At 38.0% G+C, this 19514-nt stretch overlaps 1 protein-coding gene across 2 annotated transcripts in view; it reads left to right on the forward strand.

The window, feature by feature from the left end:
- The window catches only part of STX7 (syntaxin 7), a 59596-nt gene extending 49807 nt beyond the window's left edge, over positions 1-9789 (forward strand). The window contains exon 10 of one of the 2 annotated variants that reach the window (XM_007535363.3): positions 8521-9789. In XM_007535363.3, coding sequence (XP_007535425.1) covers positions 8521-8616 — 96 coding nt within the window. In that variant the 3' untranslated portion in view covers positions 8617-9789. Of the gene's footprint in view, positions 1-614; positions 856-8520 lie in introns of those variants that run through there. The other variant, XM_060190437.1, reaches the window with a different exon arrangement.
- Positions 9790-19514: the final 9725 nt, after the last annotated feature.

Genomic DNA, 19514 nt, shown 5'->3' on the forward strand with positions numbered 1-19514 from the left:
GGATTTTTAGTGGATGTGGGTATATTCTCAAACTCCCCTTTTCTTCTTTATTACTGTGGAAGGACAAGCCTACAACTACTAGGGAGAAAATGAATATATGTTTCCAACCTTCACCTCTAGAACTAGCATTTTTTCCCTTTAGTTAATCTCACAAGTCCTTGAGGGATACATGTAGTACAAGTGCTGGGGAGCCTTGATATTCCGCTCATGCTCCTGTAAAATCTGGTGCTTCTGTAAAGGTTGAGTGAACTAGGTTCATAAAGGAAAAGATGATTAATGCTGTTATTGCTGCAAAGTCAGGAGCTCACCACCTTATAGCAGGTAGAGTGGCCTGAGCATCACATTTATTGTAGTATAGCATCTGTGATTTTTCATAAATGACATACTGCACATGTGTCTAATAGTAGTTACCAAATGAAATCTGGAGAAAATATTAGCATATTGATTCTGAAACTTTTGAAAAGTTACATTTAGTATATTAGGAGTGTTCAGTAGAAAACTTAGAACATGCAGAATGTTGTAAAGGTTGTAAGATGTCAGAGACATCTGTGTATAAATCTTCCATACTTCTGATACAAAGTAAGTTTATAATTTTTTTTTTTTTACTTTATAAGCAAAAAGAGTCCTGCATGTTGCTGTGAGATACACAAGCCACTAAAGAAATATAGAAGTCTACAAGTGGGCCATGCTTGAAGAATGGAACAAAACTCTTAGTGTTTATATGTTAAATGACTACTAAAATATCTTAGCTTTTTGCTTTTTTTTATTAGAATACAGATTTTGAATGCAGTTAATGTTAAGTTGGAGTACTTTTTGGAAACTAAATAGCTGTACTTAAAGAAAAACTGCCAAGCATTTATACTTGCTGATTATTTTCAGAGAACTCATTTTGAACAATATTTTTATAAAAGTTTAAAATTGCATAAACTCTTATTTTCTTTTTCTTTTTTTTTTTTTCTTTTTTTTTTTTTTAAATTAAGAAAGGAGACATTAACAAAATCATAGGATGGGGGGAGTACAACTCCACACAATTCCCACCACCCAATCTCCATATCCCATCCCCTCCCCTGATAGCTTTCCCATTCTCTATCCCTCTGGGAGCATGGACACAGGGTCGTTGTGGGTTGCAGAACTTGGAAGGTCTGGCTTCTGTAATTGCTTCCCTGCTGAACATGGGCGTTGACTGGTCGATCCATACTCCCAGTCTGCCTCTCTCTTTCCCTAGTAGGGTGGGTCTCTGGGGAAGCAGAGCTCCAGGACTCATTGGTGGGGTCTTCAGTCCAGGGAAGCCTGGCCGGCATCCTGATGGCATCTGGAACCTGGTGGCTGAAAAGAGAGTTAACATACAAAGCCAAACAAATTGTTGAGCAATCATGGACCCAAAGGATGGAATAGTGGAGATAAAGTGTTGGGGGGTACTCACTGCAAACTCTAGTGTACTTCTGCTTTCAGGTATATATTTGGCCTGGTTTATGGATACATGTGGACATATGCTCTGTCTCTTGGAACCTGGTCTATATCTAGGTTTTGGGACTTGGTCAGGAAGTGAACCAACTGGGATGGAGTTAGAGAATACTATGAAAGGAAAGGTCTCACCCGAGTGATGAAGCTGAAGGGGAGTCATTCCACACCTGAAGTTTCTGGACACAGTCTGAAGTGAAGCATGCTGGGGTGGCACTTGTTGCGTTGATTAGGTTGCAATCAGCAGATGCAATATTATTTGATAAGAATTGGGAGAAGCATACGGGAAAGTGGGCCCTACCCTAGGGTTCCAGGACTGGGGGAAGTAGAGGCTCTATAGTGGAAATGTGAGGTTCCTGCTGTCTTAGGGTTCAAGGAGACAATGGATAGTTATTGTTAACATCCCATTATTTGGTAATTGGGTTAACTTTGAAAAGTCCCTTTGTTAGACATACAATCAATTTTCCCCCCTTATTAATTAAATAGTGATTTATATGACTACAATTTAATAGGTGTGTACATAAACACCATTCCTACCACCAAAAGATTGTGTCCCATCCCACCCACCCACCCCTACCTCCACCCCACCCCCCGCCAGCCCAGGAAGCTGCATGTCCATCCTCCCCCCTCACCACAGCATTTTTACTTTGGTGCCCTACTTTCACTTTAGTCAGATCCTGCTTTTAGTTTCCCTTTCGGATCTTCTTTCTCAACTTCTGTGGATGAGTGGGATCATCCCATACTCATCTTTATCTTTCTGACTTAGCTCACTTAACATATTTCCTTCTAGCTCTAACCAATATGGGTCAGAGAAGTTGAGTTCATTGTTCTTAGTAGCTGCATAGTATTCCATTGTGTATATATACCACAGCTTTCTCAGCCACTCATCTGTTGTTGGGCACCTGGGTTGTTTCCAGGTTTTAACTATTGTGAATTGTGCTGCTATGAACATAGGAGTACACACCTCTTTTTGGTTGGGTGTTATGGAGTCCTTGGGCTAGATCCCTAGGAGAGGAATTACTTGGTCATATGGAAGGTCCATGTCTAGCTTTGTGAGAGTTCTCCAGACTGCTATCCACAGAGGCTGTACCAATTTACATTCTCACCAGCAGTGCAAAAGGCTTCCTCTGTCCCCACAGCCTCTCCAGCATTTGTCGCTGCTGTCCTTTTTGATATATAACATTCTTACAGGAGTGAGGTGGTATCTCACTGTTGTCTTTATTTGCATTTCTCTGACAATCAGTGACCTAGAGCAGTTTTTCCTTTGTTGCTAGCCTTTTGGATCTCCTCTGGAGTGAATGTTCTGTTCATATCCTCTGCCCATTTATGGATGGGGTCATTTGCTTTTTTGGTGCTAAGTTTGTTGAGCTCTTTGTATATTTTGGTGATTAGTCTCTTGTCTGATGTATGGCATGTGAAGATCTTCTCCCATTTTGTGAGGGGTCTCTTTGTGTCATAGTTTCTTTGGCTGTGCAGAAGCTTTTCAATTTAATATAGTCCCATTTTTTTGTTTCTGCTTTATTCTTCCTTGCAATTAGGTTTGTTTCATCAAAGATGTCCCTGAGGTTTAGGTGGGAAAGTGTCTTACCAATGTTTTCCTCTAAGTGTTTGATTGTTTCTGGTCTGACATCCAGGTCTTTGATCCATTTGGAGTTGATTTTTGTTTATGGTGAGATAAAGTGGTTCAGTTTCATTCTTCTGCATGTTTCAACCCAGTTTTCCCAGCACCATTTATTGAAGAGAGCCTCCTTCCTCCATTTAATCCTTTGGGCCCCCTTATCAAAGATTAGATATCCATAGGTATGGGGGTTTAGTTCTAGCCTTTCAATTCTGTTCCACTGGTCTGTGTGCCTATTTTTGTTCCAGTACCAGGCTGTTTTGATGATGACTTTATAATAAAGTTTGAGGTCTGGGAGTGTGATGCCTCCATTTCTGTTTCTTTTCCTCAAGATGATTTTGGAATTCTAGGTGTTTTCTGGTTCCAGATAAGTGGTTGTAGTTTTTGTTCTATTCTCTTAAAGAAGTTTGGTGGAACTTTGATGGGTGTTGCATTAAATTTGTATATTGCTCTGGGGGGGGATATTCATTTTGATGATATTTATTCCTCCAATCCATGAGCATGGGATGTCTTTCCATTTCTTGGTATCAGTTTCAATTTCCTTGAATAGTGACTCATAGTTTTCAGTATACAAGTCTTTCACTTCTTTAGTCAGCTTTACTCATAGGTATTTTATTGATTTTACTGCAACAGTGAATGGGAGTGATTTCTGGATGTCTTCTTCTTCAGATTTAGTGTTTGCATAAAGAAATGCCACGATTTTTGTACATTGATTTTGTAGCCTGACACCTTGCTATATTGCCTAATAATTTCCAGTAGTTTTCTGCTGGATTCTTTAGGTTTTTCTATATATACTATCATATCATCTGCAAATAGTGAGAGCTTGACTTCATTCCAATCTGTATTCCTTTGATTTCTTTCTCTTGCCTGATTGCTATGGCAAGAACTTCCAATACTATGTTGAAGAGTAATGGTGATAATGGACAGCCCTGTCTAGTCCCCGATCTGAGGGGGAATGCTTTCAGCTTCTGTACATTGAGTATGATGTTGGCTGTAGGTTTGCTATATATGGATTCCACTATCTTGAGGAATTTCACATCTATTCCTTTTTTTTTTTAGGGTTTTAGGCATGACTGGGTGTTTGGACTTTGTCAAAGGCTTTCTCTGCATCTATTGAGATAATCATGTGGTTTTGGCTTTGCTTTTATTGATGTGGTGAATGACATTGATTGACTTACGTATGTTGAACCAGCCTTGCATTCCTGGGATAAATCCCACTTGGTCATGATGAACAATCTTTTTGATATACTGTTGTATCCAGTTGGCCAAGATCTTGTTTAATATTTTGACATCTATGTTCATCAGAGATATTGGTCTTTAGTTTTCCTTTTTTGTTGTGTCCCTCTCTGCTTTTGGTATCAGGGTGATGTTGGCTTCATAGAAAGTGGAAGGGAGTGTTCCTGTTTCTTCGATCTTATGGAAAAGTTTTGAAAGTATGGGTACTGTTTCCTGAAGGCTTTGTAGAATTCGTTTGTGAAGCCATCTGGTCCAGGACTTTTGTTGTTGGGGAGATTCTTAATAACGGTTTCAATTTCTTTGTCTGTGATTGGTGCATTTAGGTTTTGTAGTTCTCCTTGGTTCAATTTTGCAAGTGCATATGTTTCTAGGAATTGTTCCATTTCTTCCAGATTCTCTAGTTTGGTGGTGTATAGTTCTTCATAGAAGTTTCCATGATTTTCTGGATTTCTGTGGTGTCAGTTGTGATATCTCCTCTATCATTTACAATTCTATTAATCTAGATCTTCTTCCTTTTTTGTTTAGTGAGTCTGGCTAGTGGTTTGTCAATTTTGTTTAATCTTTCAGAGAACCAACATTTGGCTTCATTGATCTTCTGTATGGTTCTCTTATTTTTGATGTTTATTTCTGCTCTAATTTTAGTGATTTCCGTCCTTCTGGTTGCTTTAGGGTTCCTTTGTTCCTCTTCCTCTAAGTCCTTGAGGTGTGCAATAAGGTCGTTTATTTGAGCTTTTTCTTGTTGTTTAATATGTGATTGTATGGCTATGAGTTTCCCTCTCAATACTGCTTTAGTTGTGTCCCAAATATTTTGCTAGGTTGTGTCTTCATTTTCATTTGTTTCCAGGAACATTTGAATTTCTTGCTTGAGTGACTCTCTGAGCCAGTGGTTCTTAAGCAGTATGTTGTTTAGTTTACAAATTCTGTGTCTTTCTGTTTGTTGTTAAATGTTAGTTTTACTCTACTGTGGTCTGAGAAGATACTAGGGATGATTTAAATGCTCTTGAATTTATTGATGCTGTCTTTGTGGCCTAACATGTGGTCTATCCTTGAGTATGTGTTGTGTGGATTTGAGAAGAACGTGTATTCAAGTTTTGGGGGGTGAAGAACTCTGAAAATGTCCAGGAGGTCTAGTCTGAGCATGTCTTCATTTAATTCTCCTTTTTCTTTGTTGGTTCTCTGCTTTGTTGATCTAAGTGTGAGAGTGGGGTGTTAAAATCTCCCACTATTATTGTATTACTATTGATGTATTTTTGAAGTTCTTTCAGTAGGTGCTTGATGTATTTAGATGGTCCCTCATTGGGTGCATAGATGTTAATAATTGTTAAGTCTTCTTGGCTGATTGATCCTCTAATCATTATGTAATGTCCTTGCCTATCTTTTATTACTCTATTTAATTTAAAATCTATTGTGTCTGAGATGAGAATGGCTGTTCCTGCCTTTTTTTGTGGTCCATTAGCCAGTATGATAGTTTTCCATCCTTTCACTTTAAGTCTGTGTTTATCCTGTTATGTCAGATGGGATTTTTGCAAGCAGCATATGGTTGGGTTGTGTTTTCTGATCCATCCTCCCACTCTGTGCCTTTTGATGGGTGAGTCTAAGCCATTGACATTTAGTGATATTATGGATTTAATGTATTGTAGTGCCATTGTTCAACAAGTTTTTATTTGCTCTGATATATGGCAAGTATTATAGCGAATTTCTTGTTTATAAGAGGTCTTTTAGAACCTCTTTCAGGGCCAGTTTGGTAATGGTTGCCTCCTTTAACTGTTGTTTGTCTAAGAAGGTTTTGATCTCTCCATCTAGTTTGAATGAAAGTCTAGCAGGATATACTATCCTTGGTTGAAACCCTTTTTCATTCAGGGCTCCATAGATATCTTGCCATTCTCTTCTGGCTTTTAGAGTTTGAGTGGAGAAGTCTGCTGATAGTCTTATGGGTTTTCCCCTATATGTGACTTTTTGTTTTTCTCTTGCAGCCTTTAGGATCCTTTCTTTATCCTTCCTTCTTATTGTGATTATGATGTGTCTTGGTGTCTTCAGGTCTGGGTTGATTCTGCTTGGAACTCTCTGGGCCTCTTTAATCTTAATGTTCTTTCTGTTGTTCAGGTCTGGGAAATTTTCTTCTATAATTTCCTCTAGAATGTTTCCTTGCCCTTCCTCTCTTTCTTCCTCTGGCAGGCCAATTATACCAATGTTACTTCTTTTGAGATCATCCCATATGTCTCTGTTGTTGTTTTCAGTGTCTCTCAATCTCTTTTTGAGCTCTTTCACCTCTTTCTTAGTTTTCTCTGACTCATCCTCTGTCTGAGTAATTCTTTTTTCTGCTTCTGCTAGTCTGTTTTCCCTTCCCTCAGCTTCTTTCTTCATTTCAGCTATTTCAGCTTTCAGTTCTCTAATTGCATCAAGGTAATCATTGTTTTCCTTGGGGGTCTCAACTGTTGTTTCCCAAATACTGCCATTCCTTTCCTCCAAAGTTGTTTTCATTTCTGTGATTTATAAGTTTATTATTGCTTGCATACTTTTCTTATCTTCTGGCTGATTTGTGATTTCTTCTGGACTCTTGTCTACATTCATTGTAGTAGCAGTTTTATTTGCTCTTGATCTACCCATTTTTTATTGATTAATGTGTTTCTTATTTTTTTGTTCGGTTGTTCCTCAGTTGTTGTGTTTTGAGTACAGGCAACACTGTGCTAAATACCTTTATGACAAATGCAGTCACCAACCTCTGAAATTATAATAGAAACTGACGCAAGGATTGAAGCAGTTTAACCACTACCCGTTAGCCAATGTCTCTAGTACGTGAAAAAATAACAACCAAGTCCAAGTGAGGAATAAAGAGAAAGGAAAAAAGGGATAGCAAAAATAGATAATTATGCAAATCTACTATCCCTTATATATTCTAGGGGTAGCAAGAGGAGAAAGGGAAGTAGAGCAGAGATAAACACATAGAGAGTCCACTCTGTGTCAGATTTCTTCCCCAAAATAATTCACAAATGAATATCAGTGAATTCAGAAAGCCGAAGAAGGAGGAAGGAAGAAAGGAAGACAAGAAAAAGAAAAAGAAAAAAAAGAAGAAGAAGAAAAACAAGAGATAGAAAAGATAAGGAACTGTAATAAAAGAGCAGTGAAAGAGTTTTTATTTTATTTTATTTTTTGATTAGCAAGGAGGAGGGAGAAGGGTAGAGTGGGTAGAGGAGGTAGGAGTAGTGAAACAAGTTCTTCTCACAGTGGGTAAGCTGCCCAGTCCTTTAGCACTGGAAAATACACTAAGAGTTAATTCTGGTCAACCTAAAGGAGGGGGGGGGGGAGGGATACACCTATATATATTAATAATAAAATAGAGCAGGGTAAAAAACCTGTCCCACATTGCCTCAAGCAGCCTGAGCAGAGGCAGCTGATTGTTAAGAAAGTAAAGCAGACAAAAAAAAAAAAAAACCAAACAAACAAACAAACAAAAAAGCCCAAAAATTAAAAACAAAACAAAACTGGAAAAAAAAAAAAAGAAAAAACACCTCAGGGCAGTCTTTTCCTTTTGTAGGTCCAGTTGGCCACTTAGAAAGAAAGAGGGCCAAGGATTTCAGAAAGGAATAGGAAAGGAATGGAACCCCTGTTGGGCCAGGAATCTTGGTAAAGAAAGAAGCTCAGCAGGAGAACCTGCTAGGAGCAACTGGCTAAGAGAAGGGTCTGGTTGTGGGGGGGGTGGGGAGCAGGGGTGCGCTTCAGGAATAATAAAAAGTTTTCCTTTCTTTTTTCCTCTGTATTCTAACCCAAACTGAGCTGTATTCACCCTCTTGGTGTCACAGCTAGTACTCCAAATTTGTTGTCCTTCTGAAGGCAAAAAATCTTACCGTTTCCAGCAGTTGTTGTCGGGACTCAGGCCAGTAGCTCCATCTTGGTTGCCATCTTGACTCCGCCCCCTAACTTTTATTTTTTTAAATTTTTAGCTTTCATGCATAGTTATGATAGCAGCAACTTTTATCTCTTTGCAACTTCTTGTAACCATATCCCCAGAAAAATTACCAACAAAAATTGATTGTCCTAATTAAAGTACGAATAAAAAAAAATTTATTAAGTAGAGATTAAAAATCTGAGGGAGAAACACAATAAATTAGTACTGGTTTTACCTTAACAGTAAACAAAATCATTGTCATTTGCTATAGAGATGCTCGACTACATCTGTAAACTTGTTTGTATTTTTGCATCTGCAGCGCAAATCCAGAAAAACCCTGTGCATCATCATTTCTATCCTTGTCATCGGAGTTGTAATTGTCAGTCTCATCATATGGGGCTCATTGAAAAGCTAAAATTATGAAGAAGCATATTGTTGCACAACACTGTCTAAATTATGTAGGACGATTCCTGTAATCACTTTTAATTATTATCTTAAAATTACTACATAAAGAATGACTCCCTTTGTTATTTTTATGGGGGGGGGCTCATTTGGATTAAACTGGATATTTTTGAATACTGCAAGTTTTCCAGAATGTCACTGCTGACGTAGTTTCCCTGCTTTATGATCTAATAACTGTTTAGATTATGCCCACACTGCATACACCTTTTCATTCATATTTATTTTTTCTGTTGACTTCATTTTTAGAATTAATCAACTTAAAAATAATGTGCATTCTGTGTGCAGCAGTGTTTCTTTCATAGTCTAACATGCGCATAGCTGGATTTTTGTTACTTCAGTTAGGCATCTCAAATTTTATCTTGAGTGAACTGAGGAAGACTACTCAGTAACTTAAAAGAAAATTAATATATCTGTTCTGTTTGCATACTTGTATGTTTTCTATTTCATAGTGGTAACCTGCTTAGCCTTTGTTGTTGGTTTTCTCTTATGACTCTTGTCTAATCTGAATGGAATCACTGAATAACTTTCTAGTATATCACATATTCCTGTTGTATATATTATGCATTTACTGTTGATTGCCCTGTAAAAATACTAAGGATTGTTTTTACATAGGTTCTGTTTAGTTGGAAATGTATAGTCCCCATAAATGTTTAATGTCATTTGAAGAAAGAGTATGATAGATCAATCCTGTTGTTGCACAATTATTATGATGGGAAATCAGTTGCCTTCCTTTATGTGCTATAGAATAATGGTTATATGTGTATTCTTGGATCAAAATTACTTTGGGAAGTAACTTTCCCACAATTGCTATTTTTGAACACTTAACACTTAAAATGTAGTGTTTACCTTGCATATGTTTTATACCATCATTCATTAGAAAAAGAATTGGATGTTTGCCAATTCACTGACTTGCCTTTTTAAAATTAATGTCTAATGTATTAACCTGAATCTGTAAAAAGGGTTACTTCAGTTTATAGTTTGTATTTTATAATGTTCTTATATAGCCATTTGATAGTGAAGGCAATGTTTTACTTGACAAACAATGATACTCCAAATGGGAACAAACAAAATATTAAGTAACTAAGAATGTTGTATGTTTGCAACTGAAATAAAGATTTTAAAAATATCTGGATAGTTCTATTTCCTTAAAGAGTCTGCTTCTAGAACTGATACTTTTGCAACTGCTATTTTGAAATCTCAGCTTGTACAAATAGCCTCATAGAAGCATGTAATAATATCTTTAGACAATACTGGTTTATCATGGTAATCTTAAAAGATTTTGCTACAGTAGGTAAAAACTGCTTTGCATGTCTGCAAGACTTAAAATTTACAGATAGATGGATGGGTGGGTGGGTGGGTGGATGGATGGATGGATGGATGTATGGATGGACATGAGGTGCTCAATTTATTGATAAGATAGCATAACATACACACCTACATCTGGAAGCAAGCTCACTGAACATACTAGATGCCCAGAAACAGCTTCTGCATCATAGACTCAGACTACTACATCCTCATAAAACTGTCTCTGGGTTCTTCAGTATTTTTTATTAAAAATGGTTAAATTGTGTACACAGTAGAGTAGGTTTGGACACTAGTCTTTTTAATAGTCTTATAGTGGAAAAAAATGACTTTTAAAAATTTCTTGTTTTACACATCTTAATCTGTGGTTTAGCAAAGGGAGAATAGTTTTTCTAGTAAGTATATGTATTTTTCTTGTGATAAATGAAGAACTTCATGAGTAGGTTTTTTGGGTAAAGAAAGTCATTTTTGGATTCAGTTAAAAAAGAAATCCTTGGGAGTTGGGCAATAGCGCAGTGGATTAAGTGCAGGTGGCGGAAAGTGCAAGGACCTGTGTAAGGATCCCTGTTCGAGCCCCCGGCTTCCCACCTGTAGGGGAGTCGCTTCACAGGTAGTGAAGCAGGTCTGCAGATGTCTATGTTTCTCTCCCCCTCTCTGTCTTCCCCTATTCTGTCCATTTCTCTGTCCTATCCAACAATGACGACATCAATAACAACAATAATAACTACAACAATAAAACAAGGGCAAAAAAGGGAATAAATAAATATTTAAAATTTTTTTTAATTGTTTTTTAAATTTTTTATTAAGAAAGGATTAATGAACAAAAACATAAGGTAGGAGGGGTACAACTCCACACAATTCCCACCACCCAATCCCCATAACCCACTCCCTCCCATGATAGCTTTCCCATTCTCTGGCCCTCTGGGAGCATGGACCCAGGGTCGTTGAAGGTTGCAGAAGGTAGAAGGTCTGGCTTCTGTAATTGCTTCCCCGCTGAACATGGGCGTTGACTGGTCGGTCCATACTCCCACTCTGCCTCTCTCTTTCCCTAGTAAGGTGTGCCTCTGGGGAAGCTGAGCTCCAGGACATATTGGTGGGGTCTTCAATCCAGGGAAGCCTGGCCAGCATCCTGGTGGCATCTGGAACCTGGTGATTGAAAAGAGAGTTAACATATGAAGCCAAACAATTTGTTGAGCAATCATGGATCCCAAGCTTGGAATAGTGGAGAGGAAGTATTAGGGGGATACTCACTGCAAACTCTAGTGTACTTCTGCTTTCAGGTATATATTTTGCAGTAGTTTATGGATACGTGTGCACATAAGCTCTCTCTCACAGAAACTGGTGTATATCTAGGTTATGGGACTTTGTTAGAAAGTGAACTACCTGAGATGAAATTAGAGTGTACTATAAAAGGAAAAGTCTCACCCGAGTAATGAAGCTGAAGGGTTGTCATTCCACACGTGAAGTCTCTGGATACAGTCTGAGGTGAAGCATGTTGAGGTGGCAATCGTTGCGTTGGTTAGGTTGTGATCGGCGGATGCAATAATATTTGGTTTGGATTGGGAGATGCATACGGGAAAGTGGGCCCTATCCAAGGGCTCCAGGACTGGGGCAAGTAGGGGCTCTATAATGGAGATGTGAGGTTCCTGCTGTCTTAGGGTTCAAAAAGACAATCGATAATTAATGTTATCATCACATTATTTGTTAATTGGGTTAACTTTGAAAAGTCCCTTTGTTATGGTTTGCTGTACAGTACCCAGTATCTTGTATATAGCTGTGCTATTGGATGCTTCTAATCTACTTGGTCTAGGCTTTTGAGAGAGTCCGCATATCAAATACATAGCCTATATATTAAAAAGATTCAGTTTGTCTTTTGAGAAACTTTGAGACATCCAATCGATTTTCCCCCTCTCATATTAATTAACTACTGATTTATATGTCTACATTTTGCTAGGAGTGTACATAAACACCATTCCCACCACCAAAGGACTGTGACCCATCCCTCCTGCCCACTCCCACCCCCCACTGGCCCAGGAAACTGCATGTCTACCCCTCACCACTGGGTTTTTACTTTGGTGCCTACTTACAATTTGATCAAGTCCTGCTTTTAGTTTCCCTTTCAGATCTTCTTAGTCAGCTTCTGTTGATGAGTGGGATCATCCCATACTCATCTATGTTTCTCTCCCCCTCTCTGTCTTCCCCTATTCTGTCCATTTCTCTGTCCTATCCAACAATGACGACATCAATAACAACAATAATAACTACAACAATAAAACAAGGGCAAAAAAGGGAATAAATAAATATTTAAATTTTTTTTTAATTTTTAAAAAGGAATCCTTTAAAATTTATTTATTATTGAATATATAGAGACAGAAATTGAGAAGAGAGGGGGAGATAGAGACACCTGCAGCCCTGCTTCACCCTGCTTTCCCCCCTGTGTCCACTTAACCAGATGTATCACCATCTGGCCCCAAAAAGCAACCTTCCTACAGATCCCAGGCCATAAGATTTGACCAGCTTCCTCTCTGCAAGAATTATACTTAACAAACTTTACCCCAGTGGAAGCTAGAAAATTTAACACTACATGACAGAGTGCATGGCATCTCTACTGAACAGCTATCAACTGCAGTTCATATCTTATTGAAAATAAAACTAATTTCCCCTACATATTTAGGAATCTATTTTCCTCAAAATAATATGGAAATAGAAATCACTGGTATTATAATTTATGGTTATAAGGTTTTTCAGAAAATTTCTGACTTCATGTTAGATCAAATTATTGGAATTTCTGTCAAGGTTCTGCCAGGAAAATATCTGTCTGATGGTGAATAATAATAAATGGGTCCTTTTTTTTTCCCCTTTTTTTCTTCCCCCTGAGCCTGAAATCTGATATGCAGGTGGATCTAAGTAATTATCTGGGAAGATGATGTCATGGCAGAAAAAAGGACCAGAAAGCTGGATCAGGGACGGGAGTAGCTCCCAAATGTGGGAATGGTATAAATATTGTTGACTGTAAACCCCATAAATTTGATGTGATATGGGGCCCATATTCAGCTTAGGAGCATATGTGATCTCTGCATCCCTGTAGATCTGAGCTCACATTCTGTGGTCACAAGTAGGGATGTTCCAAGCCGCCCCAATGTCAGGACCCATCTTCCTCAGGTGTAGCATAGAGTATGTTGTCCAGTCCCCTTCGGAGCATGGAACATTCTCTACTGTTGTTGATCCAAATTGAGGGCAAGGTCCTATGGGTGCCCACAAAGGGATCTATTTTGTTGTTCCTAGTAGAGATGACCAGTAACCATGGAGAGAGGGGTTTATTCGAGGTCTAGACCCATCATGTCTGGGAATCTCGGGACTCCCCGACTAGGGCTCCAGCTGTTGGAGTGGCCTGATAGTGACTAAAGAGTCATCATTAAAGTATAACAGTCTTGTGCCCTTATTCAGCTTTTGCAGTCCTTGCCTTGATAAGGTTAGCTTTGGAGTGAGTGAGGGAAGTGTAGTAGGAAATAGGTGAGAGAGTATCTAAGTCTAAGTAGACACTATTTCACTAGGAACTTAATACTGACCCCTGCAGACTATTGTGTACTTTTGCTTTCAGGTATATTTTTTGCCCTAATTTATGAATACATGTGAACATATACTCTATCTCCTGGGACCTGGTCTATATCTAGGTTTTGGGACTTTGTTAGGAAGTGAACAACCTGGAATGGAATTAGAGAATTCTATGAAAGGAAAGGTCTCACCTGAGTAATGAGGTAATTGACATTCCACACCTGACGTCTCTGAACACAGTCTGATGTGAAGCATGCTAAGGTAGTACTTGTTGCTTTGATTAGGTTGGGATTAGTGGATAAAATATCATTTGGTATGAATTGAGAGAAGCATTCAGGGAAGTGAGCCCACCCTAGAGGTTCCAGGACTGGGGTAAATATAGGCTCTATAGAGGAAGCGGGAGGTTGCTGCTGCCTTAGGGGTTAGAAGACAATAGCTAGTTATTGCTATAATCACATTATCTGGCAATTGGTTTAACTTTGAAAAATCCCTTTGTTAGGATTTTCTGTACCAAACACAACATCACCATAATTCATGTCCTTTGACATTATTTGTATATAGCTGTTCCACCGGTTGCTTCTGTTCTCCCTGGGCTAAGTTTTTAATACGTTCAACATATCAAAGACTCAGCCTATAGTGTGTGCATAAAAAAGTTTGAGACAGTCAATCAATATTTCCCCTCTCATATTAATTAGTGATTTATATGACTACAAATTAATAGGAACATTCCTACTCATGACCACAGAATGTGAGCTCAGATCTACAGGGATGCAGAGATGACATAAGCTCCTAAACTTATTATGGGCCCCAGATTACATCAAATCGATGGGGTTTACAGTCAACGATATCTATATACCTTTCCCATATTTGGGAGCTATTCTCTTCCCTAATCCAGCTTCCTGGTCCTTTTTCCTGCCATGACATCATCTCCCCAGACAATAACTTGGATCTATCTGCATATCAAATATCAAGCTGGGGGAAAAAAAAAGAAAAAAACTAGTATAGCCACAGGCCCTTTGTAATATAACTAAAATATGCCTAATAGCTGTCTACAAAGCAGAGACACCACTTCCAACTCTTCATCTGCACTATTCCAGCATTTAGTTTCATGATTAGTCAGCAATTTGTTATATGCTTTATATGCTAACTCTCTTTTCAGCCACCAGATTCCAGATGCTAGCATGATGCCAACCAGACTTCCCTGGACAGACAACACAACCAATGTGTCCCGGAACTCCGATTCCCCAGAACCCCACCCCACTAGGGAAAGAGAGAGGCAGGCTGGGAGTATGGATCAACCTGTTAAAGCCCATGTTTAGTGGGGAAGCAATTACAGAAGACATACCTTCAACCTTCTTCATCCCACAATGACCTTGGGTCCATACTCCCAGAGGGATGAAGAATAGGAAAGCTATCAGGGGAGGAGATGGGATACAGAATTCTGGTGGTGGGAATTGTGCGGTAACCCTCTTATCCTATGGTTTTGTCAGGTTTTTTTTTCATAAATAAAATTTTTAAAATCCAAAATTGAAAAAAAAATAAAAGAATAAATGGTTCCAAGATAAGGAATACTACTTCCTCAAGCTTCAGAAATATGGCAGAAGAAAAATGCAGCTCCAATATCATTGTGGCCTGGACCATGGATGCTGTGAATGTGGGGATCCTTCTGTAGCCTCAGCCCACTTGTGCATCCCTAGGGGGTAGCACCAGCTATCTCAGTCACTGATAGCATCAAATCAGGGGACCTGCAAGAGCTTTTGAAGCTTCTGTGAAGTTCATGCCTCCTGTGTATGAAATTGTACTCAAGAGAGTTAGTTTGTAAGGTAACATTTCCTCAGTAGAAATAAACATGAACTAAGCTTCAAGAAGCTCGAAGAAGAAATAATTTGACAAATCAGTACACTGAATTGCAGGTGTCCAGACAGTTTCACAGGTGAATTGTAATAAGGCTTTAAGGAAGGACCAATAGCACTTTAACAGAAACTTCAGTAGACGACAAGAAAGTACTTTCCATCTTTTTAAATAAAGCTACCAAAACATTGTTAGCAAAATGTGACAAGCATATTCAAAGAGAGAGAGAGAGAGAGAGAGAGAGAGAGGAGGGAAAGAAGGAAAGAAATGGCCTCAAAAGAAACAGATTGTAGTTGAATTTCTTCCCTGCCCCCTTAATTATGTGATTTTTCTAAATTATGTGGTTACTAGAAAGTAGCTTCTAAAGAGTAAGATACGGATATAACATCTCTTTTGTCTTTGTAATGTCTTTTGATTGCAGCATTTAGATACATTAGCTCTGGTACAATGATAGGGCTGAGGTTTACAGGACTTTTGTAAAATTATGACTTCCTATGATTAGTAGAGCACCCAAAGAGATAGAACTAAGGGAAATTTGGAATTGTATTTTTCCCTCAGAATGTACTCAGTTTATGTTTTTAATTTGTTCTTAGTATATATAATATTCCTTTAAATGGTATATTTCTTAATATTTTTGTTTGCTTAATGCTTCCATAGCTCCCCTTTTTTTTTGAGGAGGGTAGCAAAGGGGAACAAAAGATACCCTCCTAGTAATTCATATTAATCCATTTTCTTAAAATTGAAATACTGTGTCAATATTCCCAACTTTGGTCCTATGTTTTGGCCATCATCTAGTCAACATGGAAGTTATATAATATCTTATTTTTCCAAGTAATGCTAATTTTAAATGCAGAAATAGAACTAAATAATTGACACACTAAATAGATTTTTATAAATACTGTTGTTTCTGGCAGATTTTTAAGAGGTTGGTCATTTAATTACTGAGTGAGATTCCTGAAGGTTTTGTGTAGTGATGGCATTTCTGCTTAAAATGTAAGTGGTGAAAGGCAAAACCAGATTTCCTGTACAGTCATTACATGCATAACACCCCTACTTGTCTTAGAGGGAGTCTGCTAGAACTGGAACTGAGTCTTTAAATAAACTTGAAAGGGCATTAATTCCCACTTTGGCCAACCCAAAGTACAAATTTTTAAGTGTTTACTGTAAGTACCGTTAGACAGCATTGCTTACTCCAAAACTGAACAGCATTGCTGGAAAACTTAAAAATGCAATTATTTAGTCTAACAAAAATTTACTGCTACTGATTTTAGTTTCTAATGCCTTCATACATTTTCATATCAACTGTATTGGACAGATCAGAAGTGCTCAAGTGAAAGCAGAATAAAGAAAATTTTTAAAAACTAGAGTTTAACCCGAGTAAGATGCAAGTTTTCATTATACTGTGGAGCTTCAGATTTGGCCTTAAAAAGTTTACAAGTAAAAAGCTCTTTATCAGTAGTTGTAGAGAGAAGTTATAATTTAGTAGAGGATTTTTTTTTTTTATCATTGTTTTTTAAACCCAGGTGCTATAGTACTTTACCTTCATTTAAAGGTATATTTAATCTCTGGCCACATCCAAACTCTTCAGTGTCTTACTTAATGTCTTTAATCTACTTAATTACTATTTTATGGTAAGATATAGTCTATAATAGTGTATGTCATTTAAATTAGTTCTGTCTGGATGCATTGCGACATTATTAAGACCCTGCTGTCTTTGTATCTTTTTTTTTTTTTTAACCTACAAGCAGATTTTTTCCATAGTTGTTTTGCAAGTTTTGAGTTGCTGTACTCAGCATTCCTCCAGCTTGACTTAAAGATGACTGCTTTACTTTTTTTTTTTTTTCCTTCGCTCACCAGGGTTATTGCTAGGGCTCAGTGCCTACAGTGTGAATCCATTGCTTCTGGTAGCCACCTCCACCCCCACTTTTATTTTATAGGACAGAGGAATTGAGATGGGAGGAGAAGATAGGAAGAGAGAAGTGTGACACAGCACTAGAGTTAGATTTGGGGATGGAATTAGCATATGGCTGAGGCTGACAAATGTAATCAACATATGGCTGATGGACTTATATAAATAAACCAAGTCATTTAAGCATGAAGCTGGCAGAAGTTGGTCTCTTTTCCTGTGCATTCTCAGTGACTACTCGCCTCCCAAGGATCACCAGGGCAGCTTCTCCCCAGATCTGTACATGTGTAGCTAAACTCTAATTTGTGGACTCATGGGCCCGGCCTAGTCTTATCTCTGTCTCATTGCCTATCTTTCTGTACCTAAATAATACCATTCTATACCGCTGTGTTGTGATGTAATAAACCTATGATTTGTCTTAAACCCATGCTAAGCCTCCCCAGACCTTTTTTTATTTTCTAATTACTATAGAGGAGACACAACAGTGCTTCACTGTATGTGAAACTTACCCCCAGACCCCTGCATGTGGGGACCAGGAACTTAAACCTGTATTCTTGTACATGGTAATGTATGCACTCAGCCAGGTGTACCATTGCCTAGTCCTATTGCTTGACTTTTTTTTTTTTTTTTTTTGCTTGAGCACTGCTTAGTTCCGGATTACATTAGTATCAGTAATTGAACCTGGGAGCCCAAGCCTCAGTAACAATACTCTCTTATACAAACTGTTGTGATGTTTTCTGGCCCCATAAGTAAACTTTCATGTTGAGAAAAACAATCCGCTGCTTCTAGTAGTCATCAGTGGTAACATCTTGCAAAACTGTAGTACAACTTCATAACCAGATTATTGACTGACATTGACACAGTAAAGATACGGAATATCCTGTTGTCCTGATATAAATATACTGACTTTGTTCCTTCCCCATCTTGTACCATAAAAAAACAGAAGACATTCTCCATTTCTATAATTTTGTTATTTCAACATTTTTAAGTCTTTCATGGTTGTTTATGCTTTTCTTAGCAATTTAATATTGATTTATAAAATTATGAGATAACGGGTATAATTCCACACCTTTCCCACCACCAGAGTTCTGTGTCCCCATTCCCTCCATTGGAAACTGCAGTAGTTCTCTCAAAGTTACCAATATGGGTTGACTATTGATTTAACTATCTATCTGTCTATATTTGCCATTTTCTTTTTATGATCCTGCCTTCTCTTCTTTTTAAAGTCACACCTACACCTACATTTGTTACTATTTCTGAATGTCTTTGTTTATTTGTTTTGTATTTATCTATGTATTTTCCCTTTTGTTGCCCTAGTTTTGTTTTTTTATTTTCTTCTTTTTTCCTGGGTTCTCGTGGAATTGGAGTTCAGAGCTCTCTGGTCCTCTTCCCTGAACATTTCTCCCTCTCTGGAGATAAAGACGAAAATTCTTTATGAGGTGCAGAAGGTGGGAGGTCTGGCTTCTGTAATTGCTTGTCTGCTGGACATGGGCATTGGTAGGTCAATCCATATCCCCAACTTGTTACTATCTTTCCCTAGTCGGGTAGGGCTCTGGAGAGGTGAGGTTCCAGGACACATTGGTGATGTCATCTGCCCAGGGAAGTCAGGATAGAATCATAGTAACATCAGAATTGGAATGTCAATTAACCATTCCTATGACAAAAATACAACACTGTAGCTTGAGCCCAGTAACTAGAGACTGTAAAATCTCTCAGTTGTTTAAATATATGTTTATACATATATGTTAAACATATATGTTTAAACAACTGGTCCACTGACAAATTGATAGCATTCATAGATTATATTGGGAAGGAAATATAAATAATACCACAAAAATGTCTACTTGTTCCTTTGTCCAAAATACAATGTAGCAAAGCCTACATGGTTTCTGGACATTTTAAATTGTCTAATGAATCAAGTTCTGGCAGTTGGATTTCATACAGTTAAATCCATCTTATGGATACAAGTATGCTTTCTCATTGAAATGAGACTTTCCTTGATAGAATCTACTATCTCTTCTGTGGTCAAAGAACCTTTTGGGGAAAAAAAATATTATACCTCTTTATAGTATTCCTCTGGATCTTCATTATGATCAATGAACCTATTTTACTAGCATGGAAATACGACAAATTAGTGCCATCTGCTCAGGGTCACAGTATTTTTTTCTGTTCCTTCCATCCTCAAACTGTTTTAGGCGAATACACCTATGGTATGATTAAAAGTTAAATGGGTCAAA

Source organism: Erinaceus europaeus, chromosome 4, assembly GCF_950295315.1.
Source record: "Erinaceus europaeus chromosome 4, mEriEur2.1, whole genome shotgun sequence".
Classification (NCBI taxonomy): Eukaryota; Metazoa; Chordata; class Mammalia; order Eulipotyphla; family Erinaceidae; genus Erinaceus; species Erinaceus europaeus.